At 37.2% G+C, this 16,425-nt stretch overlaps 1 protein-coding gene across 6 annotated transcripts in view; it reads right to left on the bottom strand.

The window, feature by feature from the left end:
- AGBL3 (AGBL carboxypeptidase 3) overlaps positions 1-16,425 on the bottom strand; it is a 71,919-nt gene that overhangs the window by 10,770 nt on the left and 44,724 nt on the right. For 4 of the 6 annotated variants that reach the window (XM_053897299.1, XM_053897298.1, XM_053897300.1 and 1 more), the window contains one exon: positions 880-928. The exons of the other annotated variants lie outside the window; for them this stretch is intronic. In XM_053897299.1, coding sequence (XP_053753274.1) covers positions 880-928 — 49 coding nt within the window. The remainder of the gene's footprint in view (positions 1-879; positions 929-16,425) is intronic. 6 annotated transcript variants of the gene reach the window in all.

Below are 16,425 nucleotides of genomic sequence, written 5' to 3'. Positions count from 1 at the left end.
CCTATTTTGATATATCATTTGATTGCTTTCCATAGATATGATAACTAATATATTTTTAAAAATTGTTTTAGTTTGATCAATTCTAGATCCAAGTACAGGTATGCCTAAAGATGGTATCTTACCTAATTTTATAAGTTTTTGGGGCAGGAGAGCCTACATATTTCTACAGAACCCATTATGCTAAGTAGAAACCAAGTTCTTAGAAGAGTTGAGGAAGGAAGAAAGTACAGACCATGTTTCCTCTGTTGGATAAAGTCAGTCGATCCTCAGATACTTACTCTTCCACTGCTTAGATGGTTGTTCATGTCACTGTTTCTAACTTGCCAAGGGGAATGGTGACATAAGTATTCCTGGCTTAGACAAAACTGCACAGTTTATCTGTTATCCCTGAATTCACTATCTATTCTTTTTCCAGTTTTTTGGTGCTAGTATTATATGTGTTTTAGGTACGAGTATCAAAAAATAGGTGGCCAGTGCTCCAACTGCTATTACAGATAGTAACACATTTGATAGTCATCCATTGTAAACTGTTAAATAATTACCTTATGCCAGAAATGTTTCTTTTCAAAAAGAGAAACTCAGATAATGCAATGATACATGCAGAGAAATAAATGTCTAATTGTAGATTTTAAGGCATCCAATGGAGACAGTTTGGGAATACTGAAATCTCACAACGCTTCAAAATGCATCATGTAAACACTGCTACGTACAACACTGGCCTAGTCACAGATACTATGGAGAATATAAGGAGACTTCAATTAGCAATTGTTATAAAAAAGTTACTTTTACCTGTTGCTTTAACTCAAAATCAAAATCACATAAGCCAGAGGGAAAGGAGGAATGTAGTCAGGTGGAAGAAATCAAGTATAGTTCTCCTACCTCACATATCTTTTTAGAAGCCAAGAAGTAGCTCGTGCGGGTATTTTCACTAAAAAAGAGAGTATACCATAAAATTTCTAAATGGAGATTTAAAAAAAATTTTTTTTTTTAACATTTATTCATCTTTGAGAGACAGAGAGAGACAGAGCGTGAGTGGGGGACGTGCAGAGAGAGAGGGAGACATAGAATCTGAAGCAGGCTCCAGGCTCTGAGCTGTCAGCGCAGAGCCTGACGCGGAACTTGAATTCACGGATTGCGAGATCGTGACCTGAGCCGAAGTCAGATGCTTCACCAACCGAGCCACCCAGGGGCCCCATAAATGGAGATTTTTTTAGAGATTAACAAAACTTGTTTTTACTTCTTGACAATTACCTCATTCATACATTTAATGGCTAGCTTAAATGAGCTTATTTTCAATTAATCTGCCATTGTTTCATCCAGACATGAAGTATACCTGTACATATTTCCCCTAGAAGCCTTTAAACTCTTTCAAGAGAACAGTAGACAGTAGAAATACCTATCCAATAATTGTCAAACAATTCAGAATTGAATATATATGTTTATATTTATATTTATATAAACATCTATGAAGGATGTTTGTCTACATGTATAGTAGACAGCCAACCTAGGACACAGCCATCCCAGACCCTCCCCCCCCCCAAAATAGTATGTAATAGGTAGCTATACATCACATATATTATGATTTTCACAGTAAAATATAAAATAGGTATTTAAAATTAATATAACAGTCTATATTTCCTTTTCTGATATATAAACACTATGAAGCAAAAACAATTGGAGCAGTTAACAGTGGCAATTAGTAATTTATAGAAGAAATTAAACAAATAGTATGTGTGATAATAATATATTAATATCTTTGTTTCTGATACAGATTTTAGCTCCTTGTTGGATATTTAAATTTTATAAGCCATATTATTGTCTATTCTTAAGACACATAAATATTGACTTTTAAAAGTTGAAGGTAAATATAATGAGGCTAATAGATATTTCCTATATTTAATAAAAATTAACAATGATATGGTTATGTCCCATGATAAAATAGAGTATTTTTGCATTTTGTATTTCCTTTTCTGATAATACTCTCTGAACTCCCTGCAGCCTTTAGGACATCCCTCTTTTCTTCCGTGTAGTGGTAACACTGAACACATTCAAAGTCAAGTTCTCTCTCACTTGCAGGTCTCTTATCAAACCCACTTTACACTGGTCCCTGGTGGCAGTCCAGTGCAATGACATCAAATTAGATAATCCCGTCAACAGAGGAGTTTGAACATGGAATACGATTTTACTTACTAGCAACAGCAGGTTTTTCAACCTGTAAAGAATTAGTTTCCAGCCCTTCAAAAATGTCCATCCACTTATTATCTAGTAGACTAGCTTTTTGGCATTCAGGCCGTTTGCATCTTTAAATTCATCATGTAGGTTCTGCATGTCTGGATTGTTCATTGTTGTTAGACACTGAAGCACACTGGATGTCACCATAAGTTAAACTTGGGGAAAATGTGTACTGTTTTTTTTTTTTTAATTTTACTTAAACATTTTTTAAAATTTTATTTAAATTCAAGTTAGTTAACATATAGTGTAATAATGATTTCAGGAGTAGAATTTAGTATTCATCACTTACATATAACACCCAGTGCTCATCCCAACAAGTGCCCTCAAATGCCCATCACCCATTTAGTCTATCCCTCCACTCCTCTCCCCATCAGCAACCCTCACTTTATTCTCTGTATTTGAGTCTCTTATGGTTTGCCTCCCTCTCTGTTTTTATCTTATTTTTCCTTCCCTTCCCCTATGTTCATCTGTTTTATTACATTTCCACGAGTAAAATCATATACTTATCTTTCTCTGACTTACTTTGCTTAGCATAATACCCTCTAGTTCCATCCATGTTGTTGCAAATGGCAAGATTTCATTCTTTTTGATCGCTGAGTAATATTCCATTGTAAGTATATTCCACATCTTCTTTATCCATTCATCAGTTGATGGACATTTGGACTCTTTTCATAATTTAACTATTGTTGATAGTGCTGCTACAAACATTGGGGTGCATGTGCCCCTTTGAATCAGAACTTTTGTATCCTTGTATACCTGGTAGTGCAATTGCTGGGTCGTAGGGTAGTTCTATTTTTAATTTTTTGAGGAACCTCCATACTGTTTTCCAGAGTGGCTGCACCAGTTTGCATTCCAACCAGCAGGGCAAAAGTGTTCCCCTTTCTCTGCATCCTCACCAACATCTGTTGATTCCTGAGTTACTAATTTTAGCCATTCTGATAGGTGTGAGGTGGTATCTCATTGTGGTTTTGATTTGTATTTCCCTGATGATGAGTGATGTTGAGCATCTTTTCGTGTGTCTGTTAGCCATCTGGATGTCTTCTTTGGAAAAGTGTTCATGTCTTTTGCCCATTTCTTCACTGGATTATTAGTTTTTTGGGTGTTGAATTTGATATTTATTTTGGGGGGGGGAAGAAACTAGGGGAGGGGCAGAGAGAGGTGGAGAGAGAGAATCCCAAGCAGGCTCCGTGCTCTCAGTGCAGAGTCTGACTTTGGGCTTGATTCCATGAACCATGAGATCATGACCTGAGCCCAAATCAAGATTGAATGTCTAACTGAGTGAGCCACCCAGGCACCTGCAGGGAAAATGTTTTTATTTTTATTTAAAAAACATTTTTTTTAATGTTTATTTATTTTTGAGACAGAGAGAGACAGAGCATGAACGGGGGAGGGGCAGAGAGAGAGGGAGACACAGAATCGGAAGCAGGCTCCAGGCTCTGAGCCATCAGCCCAGAGCCCGACGCGGGGCTCAAACTCATGGACCGCGAGATCGTGACCCGGGCTGAAGTCGGCGCTTAACCGACTGAGCCACCCAGGCACCCTGTAAATGTTTTTAAAGCACAGGGGTAATCTGAACTTAAACTGAAGGTGGATTTCAAATAAATTAGTTTTCATGGCTGTTTCATTTGGCTGCCCCTTCTGGTGACACCTTTGAGTTTTGAGTCAGTCTTCTTTCCCCCCAAATGTCATTTTCCCCCCCACTGTTTGAGTTTTTGTCACAATCTACACACAATACCAAATAGCTCAGGTGTAGTGAATCCTTTTCTACAGTCCTTGGTACTTCTATAAAGATCATCAAACAGTTTGAGAGAAAACAGAATGTAAATTATTTTACTGTAGTGCTTTCCTATATTCTCACATTCAAACTACTTCCAAATTAGAGGACATTCTTCTCCCACATGTCAAAAATGTGGTTTATTGGCAGACCAGCGTTTTGATATTTGACAACCATGATAGACATCTTGTAGGCACAGGTACAAGGAGGCTATCTTCTTGCATTCTATAAAGTTAAAAAATCTCGTTAAGTGTTTCTGAAAGTTTTGAGGAAATTAAAAAGTGACCCAAAACTTTCATTATGAAAGACTCAATATCTAACAGGATAGAAAATCACACTATTTTTTAGTATAAGGTGTGCAAGATATTTTAGAAGGTAAGATCTTTTCATTTTCTTTAGTAAAAGTTTATAGATGGAATGAAAGTTGCCAAATTTTACCTTTTAACTGCTAAGCATGCAGATGCATGAGCAAAGTATAGTTTATATTTTGACAACACATTAACAATACAAATATTTATGTTTTCTGTGCTCCTGTTCTTTTTCCTCTCCTCCTGGTATTCCAATTATGTGTACTTTACATCTTTTAAAATTGTCCCACTGACCTTTGATATTCTTTGTTTTCCCCTTCCATGTTCCTCTTAGCATTTCAGTTTGGGGAGTTGGTCTTACCTATCTTCAAGCTCACTGATTCTTTCCTTGACCACTTCCAGTCCACTACTGATGAGGCCATCAAAGGCATTTTTCATTTTTGTTAGTGTTTTTGGTTTTTAGCATTTCATTTAGATTCTTCCTTAAATGCTTCCAGATCTTTGCTTATATTGCCCATCTATTCTTACATATTGGTTACTTTTCCCATTAGAGCTCTTAACGTTAATCATAGTTGTCTTTTTAAAAATTGTATTTAAGTCCAGTATAATTAACCTACAGTGTTATATTAGTATCATGTGTACAATAGTAATTCAACAATTCTATACATTACTAAGTGCTCCTCATAAGTGTAATCTTAATCCCTTTTGCTTATATCGCCCATCCCCCCTCCATTCTATAACCATCAGTTCTTTATATTTAAGAATCTGTTTTTTTAAAATCTTTTCTTTGTTCATTTGTTTCTTAGGTTGAACATATTAGTGAAATCATATAGTATTTGTCTTTCTCTGACTTATTTCACTTATACTCTCCATCTCCATCCATGTTGTTGCAAATGGCAAGATTTGCCACACACACACACACACACACACACACACACACACACACACCATATCTTCTTTATCCATTCATCTGTTGATGGATGTTTGGGTTGCTTCCATATCTTGCCAATTAAAAATAATGCTTCAATAAACATAGGGGTGCTGCACAGATATTTTTGAATTACTGTTTTCATATTCTTTGGGTAAATACCCAGTAGTGGAATTACTGGAGCATATGGTAATTCTGGTTTTCATTTCTGAATCTCCATACTGTTTTCCACAGTGGCTGCACTGGTTTGCATTCCCACCAGCAGTGCACAAGGGTTCCCCTTTCTCCACATCCTTGCCAATACCTGTTGTTTCTCATATTGTTGATTTTAGCCATTCTGACATATGACGGGATAGCTCACTGTGGTTTTGACTTGCATTTTCCTGATGATGAGTGATATTGAGCATCTTTTCATGTGTCTGTTGGCCATCTATATGTCTTTGTTGGAGAAATGTCTGTTCATGTCTTCTACCCATTTTTTAATTGAATATTTGTTTTGTGGGTTGAGTTGTATCAGTTCTTTATACTTTATATATTTTGGATACTAACCTCTTATTGGATATGCCACTTGCAAATACCTTCTCCCATTCAGAAGGTTATCTTTTAGTTTTGTGGATTGTTTCCTTTGCTGTGCAAAAGCTTTTTATTTTGATGTCTTAATAGTTTATTTTTGCTTTTGTTTCCCTTGCCTCGGGAGACATATCTAGAAAAATGTTGCCATGGCCAATGTCTTTCTTGGTGTAGACTTTCATAATGTAGACTTTTTATGGTTTCAGTTCTCACATTGAAGTCTATGTTTTCTTAGTGTAGACTTTTTATGGTTTCGGTTCTCACATGTTTTCTTAGTGTAGACTTTTTATGCTCTCTTAGTTTAGAATTTTTATGGTTTCAGTTTTCACGTTTAAGTCCTTAATCCATTTAGAGTTTATTTTTCTGTATGGTGTAAGAAAGTGGTACGGTTTCATTCTTTTGCATGCAGCTATCCAGTTTTCCCAGAACCATTGGTTGAAGAGACTGCCTTTTTCTCATTGCATATTCTTACCTCCTTTGTTGAAGATAAATTGCCCAAATATTTGAGGGTTTATTTCAGCGTTCTCTATTCTGTTCTATTGATTTATGTGTTTATTCTTGTGCCAGTCATACTGTTTTATTACTATAGCCTTGTAGTATATCTTGAAATCTGGAATTGTGATACCTTTACTTTTGTTCTTCTTTTTCAAGATTGCTTTGGCTTTTCAGGGTCTTTTGTGGTTCCACACAAATTTTGGTGTTACTTGCTCTAGTTCTATAAAAAAATGCTGTTAGTATTTTGATAGGGATTGTATTAAGTCTGTGGATTGCTTTGGGTAGTATAGACATTTTAACCATATTTGTTCTCCCAGTCCATGATCATGGAGTATCTTTCCATTTGTGTCATCTTCAGTTTTTTTCATCAGTGTTTTATAGTTTTCAGAGTACAGGTCTTTCACCTCAATTATGTTTATTCCTAGATATTTTATTATTTTTGGTGAAATTGTAAATGGGATTGTTTTAATTTCTGTTGCTTCATTATTAGTGTGTAGAAAGGCAACAAATTTCTGTGTATTGATTTTGTATCCTGTGGCCTTATTGAATTCATTAATCAGTTTTAGTAGTTCTGTTGTGGAGTCTTGAGGGTTTTCTATGTATAGTAATATGTCATCTGCAAATGATGAAAGCCTACTTCTTCCTTATAAATTTGGATGCTTTTATTTCTTTTTGTTGTCTGACTGTTGTGGCTAGGACTGCCAGTACTATGTTGAATAAAAGTGGTGAAGTGGATGTCCTTGTCTTGTTCCTGACCTTAGGGGAAAAGCTCTCAGTTTTTAAACATTGAGTATGATGTTAGCTGTGGGTTTTTAAATATATGACCTTTATTATGTTGAAGTATGTTCCCTCTAAACCTACTTTGTTGAGGTCTTTTATCATGAATGGATGTTGTGCTTTGTCAAATGATATTTCTGCATCTATTGAAATGATCATATAGTTTTTATCCTTTCTCTTATTTATGTATCACATTGATTAATCTGTGAAAACTGAACCACCCTTGCATTCCAGGAATAAATCTCACTTGACTGTGGTGAATGATTTTTTAAATGTATTGTTGGATTTGGCTTGCCAGTATTTTTTCGAGGATTTCTGCATGTGTGTTTATTAGACATATTGGCCTGTAATTCTCTTCTTTTGTAGTGCATTTACTTGGTTTTGGTATCAGTTTAACACTGTCTGCATAGAACGCATTTGGAAGCTTTCCTTCCTTTCTATTTTTTTTTTTTTTTTTTTTTTTTGGAATAGTTTGAGATGAGTCAGTACTAACTCTTCTTTAAATGTTTGGTAGAATTTACCTGTGAAACCATCTGGTCCTGGAATTTGTTGGGAGTCTTTTGATTACTGATTCAATTTCACTGCTTATAATCAATCTGTTCAAATTTTCTATTTCTTCCCGATTCAGTTTTGGGAAGTTATAGCTTTCTAGGAATTGATGTATCTCTTCTAGGTTGTTCAATTGGTGGGCATATAATTTTTCATTATATTGTCTTATAATGCTTTGTATTTCTGAAGTATAAGTTGTTATTTCTCCTCTTTCATTTCTGATTTTGTTTGAGTCCTCTCTCTCTCTCTTTTGATGAAAATACTGGCTAAAGTATTCTCAATTTTGTTGATCTCAAAGAACCAGCTCCTGGTTACACTGATCTATTCTGTTATGTTAGATTCTATTTCTTCTCTAATGTTTATTATTAATCTTTCCTTCTACTGGTTTTGGGTTTGGTTTTGTTATTCTTTCTAGTTCCTTTAGATGTAAGGTTAGATTATTTATGTGAGATTTTTCTTGCTTGAGGTAGGCCTATATTGCTATAAACTTCTCTCTTACAACAGTTTTTGCTGAATCCCAAAAATTTTGGAAAATTGTGTTTTCATATTCATTTATCTCCATATAATTAGAATTTTTTTTTTTTTTTTTTTTTTATTTTAGAGAGGGAGAGTGAGTGAGCAGGCTGGGAGAGGGGCAGAGGCAGAGAGAGAGAATCCCAAGCAGGCTTCCTGCTCAGCATGAAGTCTGATGCAGGGCTCGACCCCACAACCTGATCTGAAATCAAGGACTGGACGTTTAACCGACCAAGCCATTCAGATGCCCCTGTATCCATATATTTTTCTGATTTCCTTTTTGATTTCTTGGCTGACCCATTCATTGTTTAGTAGCATGTTATTTAAGTTCCATGTATTTGTGTTCTTTCCAGATTTTTTTCTTGAAGGTGCTTTCTAGTTTCATAGCATTGTGGTTGGAAAAAATGCACGGTATGACTTTAATCTTTTTAATTTGTTGAGATTTGTTTTGTGGCCCAATATGTGATCTATTTTGGAGAATGTTCCATGTACACTCAAAAGAACATGTATTCTGTTGTTTTAGAATGGGATGTTCTGAATATATCTGTTAGATCCATCTGGGCCAATGTGTCATTCAAAGCCACTGTGTTTTTGTTGATTTTCTGTTTGGATGATCTACCACTGATATAAATTGGGTGTTCAGGTCCCCTACTATTATTGTATTACTATTTATTACTTTGTTACCAGCAGCTTTATGTATTTAGGTGCTAAATACCCATAGTTGTTATATCTTCTTGCTGGATTTTCCCTTTGATGATTACATAGTGTCCTTCTTTGACTCTTGTTACAATCTTTGTTTTAAAGTCTATTTTCTTCTGATATATGTATTGCTATCTCAGCTTTCTTCACTTAAATTTACATGATAAATGTTTTCTCATTCCTTCACTTTCAATGTGCATGTGTCTTTAGGTCTGAAACAAGTCTCTTGTAGGCAGTATACAGATGGGTCTTGCTTTTTCATCCATTCTTTTACCCTTGGAGCATTTACAAAGTAATAATTGATGCTATTTTGTTACTTGTTTTATGGTTGATTCTGTAGTTCTTCTTTGTTCCTTTCTTCTCTTGTTCTCTTCCCTGATGGTTTGCTAGCTTTCTTTAGTAATATACCTGGATTCTGTTTTCTTTTCTTTTTTCTTTTTTTTTTTTTTTTGCCTATCTCTTACTGATTTTTTATTTGTGGTTACCATTAGTTTTGTATGTAAATCTTATGTATATAACAGCCTATATTAAATTGATGGTTGCTTAATTTTGAACCCATTCTTTACTCCTCTCCCCCCATTTTAGACATATGGTATCATATTTTACATTTATTTAGTGAAGTCCTTGACTGACTTTTATATACTTAATTTTATTGCTTTTGTATTTCCTACTTTTCTCACGCCTGCTTTATGGTCTTTCCTTCCCCTCAAAGACTCCCTTTTAATATCTCTTCAAGGCTGGTTTTGTGGTCATGTATTCGTTTAACTTTTATTTGTCTGGGAAACTCTTTATCTCTCCATTATGGATGATAGCCTTGCTGGGTAAAGTATAACTGACTGCTAGAATATTATTTTTATCTTTCAGCACTTGAATATATTATGCTGCTCTCTTCTGGCCTTCAAGGTGTCTGCTGAAAAATCAGTTGATAACCTTATGGGGCTTCCTTTGTATGTAACTGTTTTCTTTTCTCTTGTTGCTTTTAAAATTTTCTTGTTATCATTACTTTTTGCCATTTTAATTACTATATATCTTGGTGTGGACCTCCTTGGGTTGATTTTGTTGGGGTCGTTTGTGCCTCCTGTACCTGGATTTCTGTTTCCTTCCCCAGATTCAGGAACTTTTCAGCTATCTCTTCAAATACATTTTCTGTTCCCATTTCTCTCTCTTCTCCTTTTGGGATTCCCTATTAATGTAAATGTTATCATCCTTGATGGTGTCATTGAGTTCTTTTAGTCTAATTTCAATTTCTATTATGTTTCTCTCTCTTGTTCAGCTTGATTGCTTTCCATTATTCTGTTCTGCAGGTCTCTGATCCATTCTTCTTCTTCCTCTAGTCTATTTATTCCAACTAGTGTATTTTTAATTTCAGCTGAGTTCTTCATCTCTGGTTGGTTTTCCATCTCTTTGTTGAGGGTATCACTGAGGTCCCTCCATGTTTTTCACAAGCCCAGTGAGTATCTTTGTGACCATTACTTTAAGTTCTCTATCAGGCATTTACTTACCTCCATTTTGTTTAGCTCTCTTGCTGTGATTTTGCCCTGTGCTTTCATTTGGAACATATTTCTCTGAGCCTATTTCTACGTGTTAGGAGTCAGCTGCATCTCCTGCTCTTAAAAGTAGTGGCCTATGAAGGAGGGGCTCTGTAGTGCCCTACAGTGCAGTGTCCCTCGTTCACCAGAACCTGGTGCTTGAGGGGTATCTATTTGTGCACCCTACTGTTGTGGTTGAGCCACTTCTGCCTCCAGTCTAGTCATCTGCTTTGGCTCTCTTTGCCTGTTGTGGGTAGAGTTTCGTCCCCGTGTTTCTGGTGTGCCAGTCGAGGCTGCCTTGGGCTTGAGTTGGAGTTAGACAAGGCAACTGCCAGAGATACTGTAGTACCAAACTGCTGGGCATTTTCTCTGTGTTGTCCTCTGAGAAGCTTTGGCTGGTGGATGGGCCCTTGTTGTTAGACTACATGTCTGCCCCCAGCCCATGGCTAGGGCCGCAGTTGGACTGGTGTATGTGCTTATTCTCCAGTCTCCCCTGGGTAGGGGTCACTTTGGAGTGGTGCTGGTCTCTGTCATGACTGCATGTATCCTTTCAGGCCAGTAGCACTGCTTTAGGTGGGTTCCTGTCAATACTGTATTGGAGGAGAATGCAGGGGCAGTTCATGTGGTGTTAGCAAGGTTTGTGCAGGTCTGCTGTGGGAGACAATCTAGAGCTAATGTCCGGTTAGAGGGCTGTGTTTGGAGGAGGATGTGGGGGTGGTGCACACCATTAGCAAGTTCTGTAGTGAGTGTTGGCACTATACTGTTTCCCACAGGTGTTCATGTGTCTAGACTGGGAGGTGGGGAAAGGAAATGGCACCCACCAACTCTTTTATTCTCGGAGAAGTCTCCCAAAGATCTCTGCCCCTCTAGCACATGCTCTGAGATGAATAAATAAATCTCCCTCCTGTATACCCCATGCGTTTTTCAAACTACTTTTATGCTGTATCTCAGTGAGGCTCTTGTGCTGTCTCTTTCAGGGTGTGGACTGAGTTTCCTATTGCCCTCCTGGCTCTGCCAGAGTTGAGTCAACTGATTTTTAAAGTTCCAGGTATTAAGCTCTGCTGATTATAAGAACTTGCAAAATTATGCCCCTCTTGTTTTTTTGCAGCTTCTCCAGGCCTGGGGTGCTTGGTGTGAGGGTCTGGTACTCTCTCCTTTCCACATTCATGGCATTCCTCCCTACAGCACAGTCCCACCTGTCTATTTAGCTCCTGACCTTGTCTCTGCCTTTCCTATCCTCTTTGATATGTCCTCTTCTCTACACTTAGCTATGGAGCGTCTGTTCTGCGAATCTTTGGTTTGTTTTCTGGGTTATTTACACTGATGTGGGTGTTACCTAGTTATATCCATGAGATGAGGTGATCAGAGGGTCCTCCTACTCCACTATCTTCCCTGGAAGTCTACATTATTTTCATATGTTAAAACAATCTTGCCTTTCTGGGATAAATTCTATTTGGTCATTGTGCATAATCCTTTTAATATGTTGTGGGATTCAATTTGCTAGTATTTTGTCTTAATTCTTAATAGATTCAGATCTTGGTAAAGAAAAATGATTATATATTTGGCCCCTGGAATCCTAACAATTGCCTTCTTGAGAAACTTTGTCTCATACACCCCTGTCCTCAAACAACTCCTATGTAATCCTGTAACACAGCAAGTAGCATTTATCCCATTATATTTCTGCTGTCTCTTTACCTGTTTGTCACTTTCTGCTTCTTGAGAACAGACTATATTTCCCTTTGTATCCTAGTATCTAGTACAATCTTTGACTAGTATAACTTGACACTTCTGGGAAGCAGATAGCCATCAGATCCTTAAAAAAACATGAACAAAGATGGAAAGATTTTTTACCAAAGACTGATTATAAGAGAGTGTCTGAGACATAGAGGAATACTGTTAGGAAGGTTAAAATATCAAGTGAGTTAAGATATGAATAAATATTTGGCACAAGAATAAACATTCAGATCAATGGAACAGAATAGAGAACCCAGAAATGGACCCACAAACGTATGGCCAACTCATCTTTGACAAAGCAGGAAAGAACATCCAATGGAATAAAGATAGTCTCTTCAGCAAGTGGTGCTGGGACAGCGACATGCAGAAGAATGAACCTGGACCACTTTCTTACACCATATACAAAAATAAATTCAAAATGGATGAAAGACCTAAATGTAAGACAGGAAGCCATCAAAATCCTTGAGGAGAAAGCAGGCAAAAACCTCTTTGATCTTGGCTGCAGCAACTTCTTACTCAACACATCTCCGGAGGCAAGGGAAACAAAAGCAAAAATGAACTACTGGGATCTCATCAAAATAAAAAGCTTCTTGTACAGCAAAGGAAACAATCAGCAAAACTAAAATGAGAGAAGATATTTGCAAAGGACATATCAGATAAATGGAAAATCTATAAGGAACTTATCAAACTCAACACCCAAAAAAATAATCCAGTGAAGAAATGGGCAAAAGACATGAATAGACACTTCTCCAAGAAAGACATCCAGATGGCCAACTGACACATGAAAAAATGCTCAACATCACTCATCATCAGGGAAATACAAATCAAAACCACAATGAGATACCACCTCACCCCTGTCAGAACGGCTAACTTTAACAACTCGGGCAACAATAGATGTTGGTGAGGATGCGGAGAAAGAGGATCTCTTTTGCATTGTTGGTGGGAATGCAAGCTGGTGCAGCCACTCTGGAAAACAGGATGGAGGTTCCTCAAAAAACTAACAATAGAACTACCCTATGACCCAGTAATTGCTCTACTAGGCATTTATCCACAGGATTAGGTGTGCTGTTTTGAAGGGACACATGCACCCCCATGTTTATAGCAGCACTATCAACAATAGCCAAGGTATGGAAAGAGCCCAAATGTCCATCGATGGATGAATGGATAAATAAGATGTGGTATATATATATACAATGGTGTATTACTTGGCAATCAAAAAGAATGAAATCTTGCCATTTGCAACTACATGGATGGAACTGGAGGGTATTATGCTAAGTGAAATTAGAGAAAGACAAAAATCATATGCCTTCACTCATATGAGGACTTGAAGAGACAAAACAGATGAACATAAGGGAAGAGAAACAAAAATAATATAAAAACAGGGAGGGGGACAAAACAGAAGAGACTCAAAAATATGGAGAATAAACTAAGGGTTGCTGGAGAGGTTGTGGGAGGGGGGATGGGCTAAATAGGTAAGGGGCACTAAGGAATCTACTCCTGAAATCTTTGTTTCACTATATGCTGACTAATTTGGATGCAAATTTAAAAAAATAAAAAATAACATAAAAAATATTTAAAAAAAAAGAAATAAATATTGACAACAAGATGTAAATTTTAATCTGGGTGCCTGGGTGGCTCAATCAATTTAGCCTCTGACTCCTGATTTCGGTTCAGGTCATGATCTCACGGTTCATGGGTTTGAGCCCTGCGTTGGGCTCTGCGCTGACAGCGTGGAGCCTGCTTTGGATTCTCTTTCTCTATCCCTCCTCTCTGCCTCTCCCCTGCTCACTTTCTCTCTCTCTCAAAATAAGTAAACTTCAAAAAACTTATAAAAAAGATGTAAATTTTACTTAGCTATATTCAGAATGAAAATCTATCACAATTTTTAAATCTGATCTGCTGGGATTATTTTAATGATAATCATCCTGAGTGATGACAAAGAGCAGAATCCCTCAGCTCTTAAGTTGCTTCTGTCTTTTCTATCAAATAGAGTTTTCTTTTCTCTAGAAAGAGGAGACTAAATATTGGTAAGAGATGACAGAAGTCAAAAGGCTTTGAATGGGTTATTTCCAGTCCCAGACATATTACATCTCAAGTAAGGGAAAATTTTACACATAAGATCACAAAACCACTGACAACAATTTTTTTTTTTAAGAATTCAAGGAAGGTACTCTCTGTTCTTGCTAAATGTCTAACTTGTCACTTAAGACTGCATCATAATTTAAGTATCAATTTCTTCAAAAAAATATGCCCTGAGATTTCTAGGCTGGATCTGATCCTCTTTTCTGAACAATCTGAGCAATTTGTGCAAATCATTATGACTTTATCTAACTCTTATTGTAATAAACTGTATATGAGTCTTACTAAAATTTGATACTTACTCCTTAAGTGATGAGTAGCTAATGTAGTTGAAGAGAGGGAGAATTAAGTTTCAAGCACAGGAGATGGCATGAGGAAAGGCAAAAAGGTAAGACTGATTTTGAGGTTACAAGAAGATTATCTTTGCTGAAGTCTAAAGTAAAAGGCAGAGAATGGCAAGAGGTAAAACTGGAGGGGTAGTCAGGAGCCAGTTCGTTGCAGTTCTTGTAACATTATGTTATAGAATCTGGTTTCTGTGCGGTAGCTAATGGTTGTCAGAAAATCTTTTTCTTGGGGCGCCTGGGTGGCTCAGTCGGTTGAGCGTCTGACTTCAGCTCAGGTCATGACCTCACAGTTTGTGAGTTCGAGCCCCACATTAGGCTCTGTGCTAACCACTTGCTCAGAGCCTGGAGCCTGCTTCAGATTCTCTGTCTCCTTCTCTCTCTGCCCCTCCCCTGCTCACGCTTTGTCTCACTCTGTTTCTCAAAAATAAATCAATGTAAAAAAATTAAAAAAAAATCTTTTTCTTTTGAACTAACAACATTATCAAAAGAAAGCAAGCTAGTCAGGATGAGTAAGGGTTGGATGGGCTAGGTCCTAACTACTTGGCCTTTTGCCATCTCTCATTTATAGTCTCCTAAGTGGTGAGTCGCAATGTATGGTCTGCTAATTGCCAACATCAGAATTCTCTGAAGTGCCTTATAAAAAATGTAGATTCAGGGGCTGACAACAAAGACCAGCTCAGAATCAGAAGCTGGGGTTTCCATAAGCTCCCCAGGTAATTCTCATGTACATTAAAATTTTAAAGCCAAACATTCTATAAGACAACTGGCCCATGATCTTCAAAAATGCCAGGGCTATGAATGAGAAAGAAAAGCTGAGTGGCTGTTCCAAACTGAAAGAGAATAAAGGTATGTGACCTTTAAATGCAATTTGTGATCCTGAATCAGGGAGAATTTTTGCTCTAAAGGATGTTACTGCTACATTTGGCAAAATTTAACTGTAGTATATAAAATAGTATTGTATCAAAATTGAATTTCTTGATTTTAATGTAAGACACTGTTCTTGTTCTTGGAAAATATGTATTGAAATTGTTTAGGAATAAACATGTCTACAAAAAATGGGTTGGGGAAATATAGTTAGGTATAGTTCTTCATACTATTCTTGAAATTATTTTGAAATTAAAAGTTAAAAAAAAAATGGGTGCCTCGATGGTGTCGGCAGTGAAGCGTCTGACTTTGGCTCAGGTCATGATCTCACAGTTTGTGAGTTCAAGCCCTACGTCGGGCTCTGCACTGACAGTGCGGAGCCTGCTTGGGATTCTCTCTTGCTGCCCCTCCCCGACTTGTGCTCTCTCTCTCTCTCTCTCTCTCAAAATAAATAGATACACTTTAAAAAAATTAAAAAGAGAAAGCCTAGGGGCACCTGGGTGGCTCAGTCGGTTGGGCATCCGACTTCGGCTCAGGTCATGATCTCACAGTCTGTGAGTTCGAGCCCTGCGTCGGGCTCTGTGCTGACAGCTCAGAGCCTGGAGCCTGCTTCGGATTCTGTGTCTCCCTCTCTCTCTGCTCCTCCCCTGCTCATGCTCTGTCTCTCTCTGTCTCAAAAAAAAAAAAAAAAAAAGAATTAAAAAATATTTAAAAAAAAAAGCCAAAAAAAAATTTAAGTCTTAGGACTGTGCCAACTTCAACCACTATTAGGAAACTGGTATTACTGAAAGGCTTTACATACTAGTTTTACATAATCTGATTGGTGTTTTTGATCACTTTTATGGTAGTAAGAAAGACGGAATTAGGATGACAATATTGGTGGCAAGAAAGCCAATTAGAAATCTCTTTGTAAACAGGTGATGAGTGAAAAGAATGATGACATAATAGGAGATACAGAGATCATGAGGTAAAATCAGTTGGATTCAGTGGCTGGATCCGAGGGATGGAAATGAAAGGAAAAAAAAGACCG

The sequence above is a fragment of the Panthera pardus genome, unplaced genomic scaffold (assembly GCF_024362965.1).
Source record: "Panthera pardus isolate Hobbes unplaced genomic scaffold, ASM2436296v1 HiC_scaffold_8, whole genome shotgun sequence".
Taxonomy (NCBI): domain Eukaryota; kingdom Metazoa; phylum Chordata; class Mammalia; order Carnivora; family Felidae; genus Panthera; species Panthera pardus.
The sequence above is the reverse complement of the archived record's forward strand: the minus strand, read 5'-3'. Positions and strand labels throughout refer to the sequence as shown.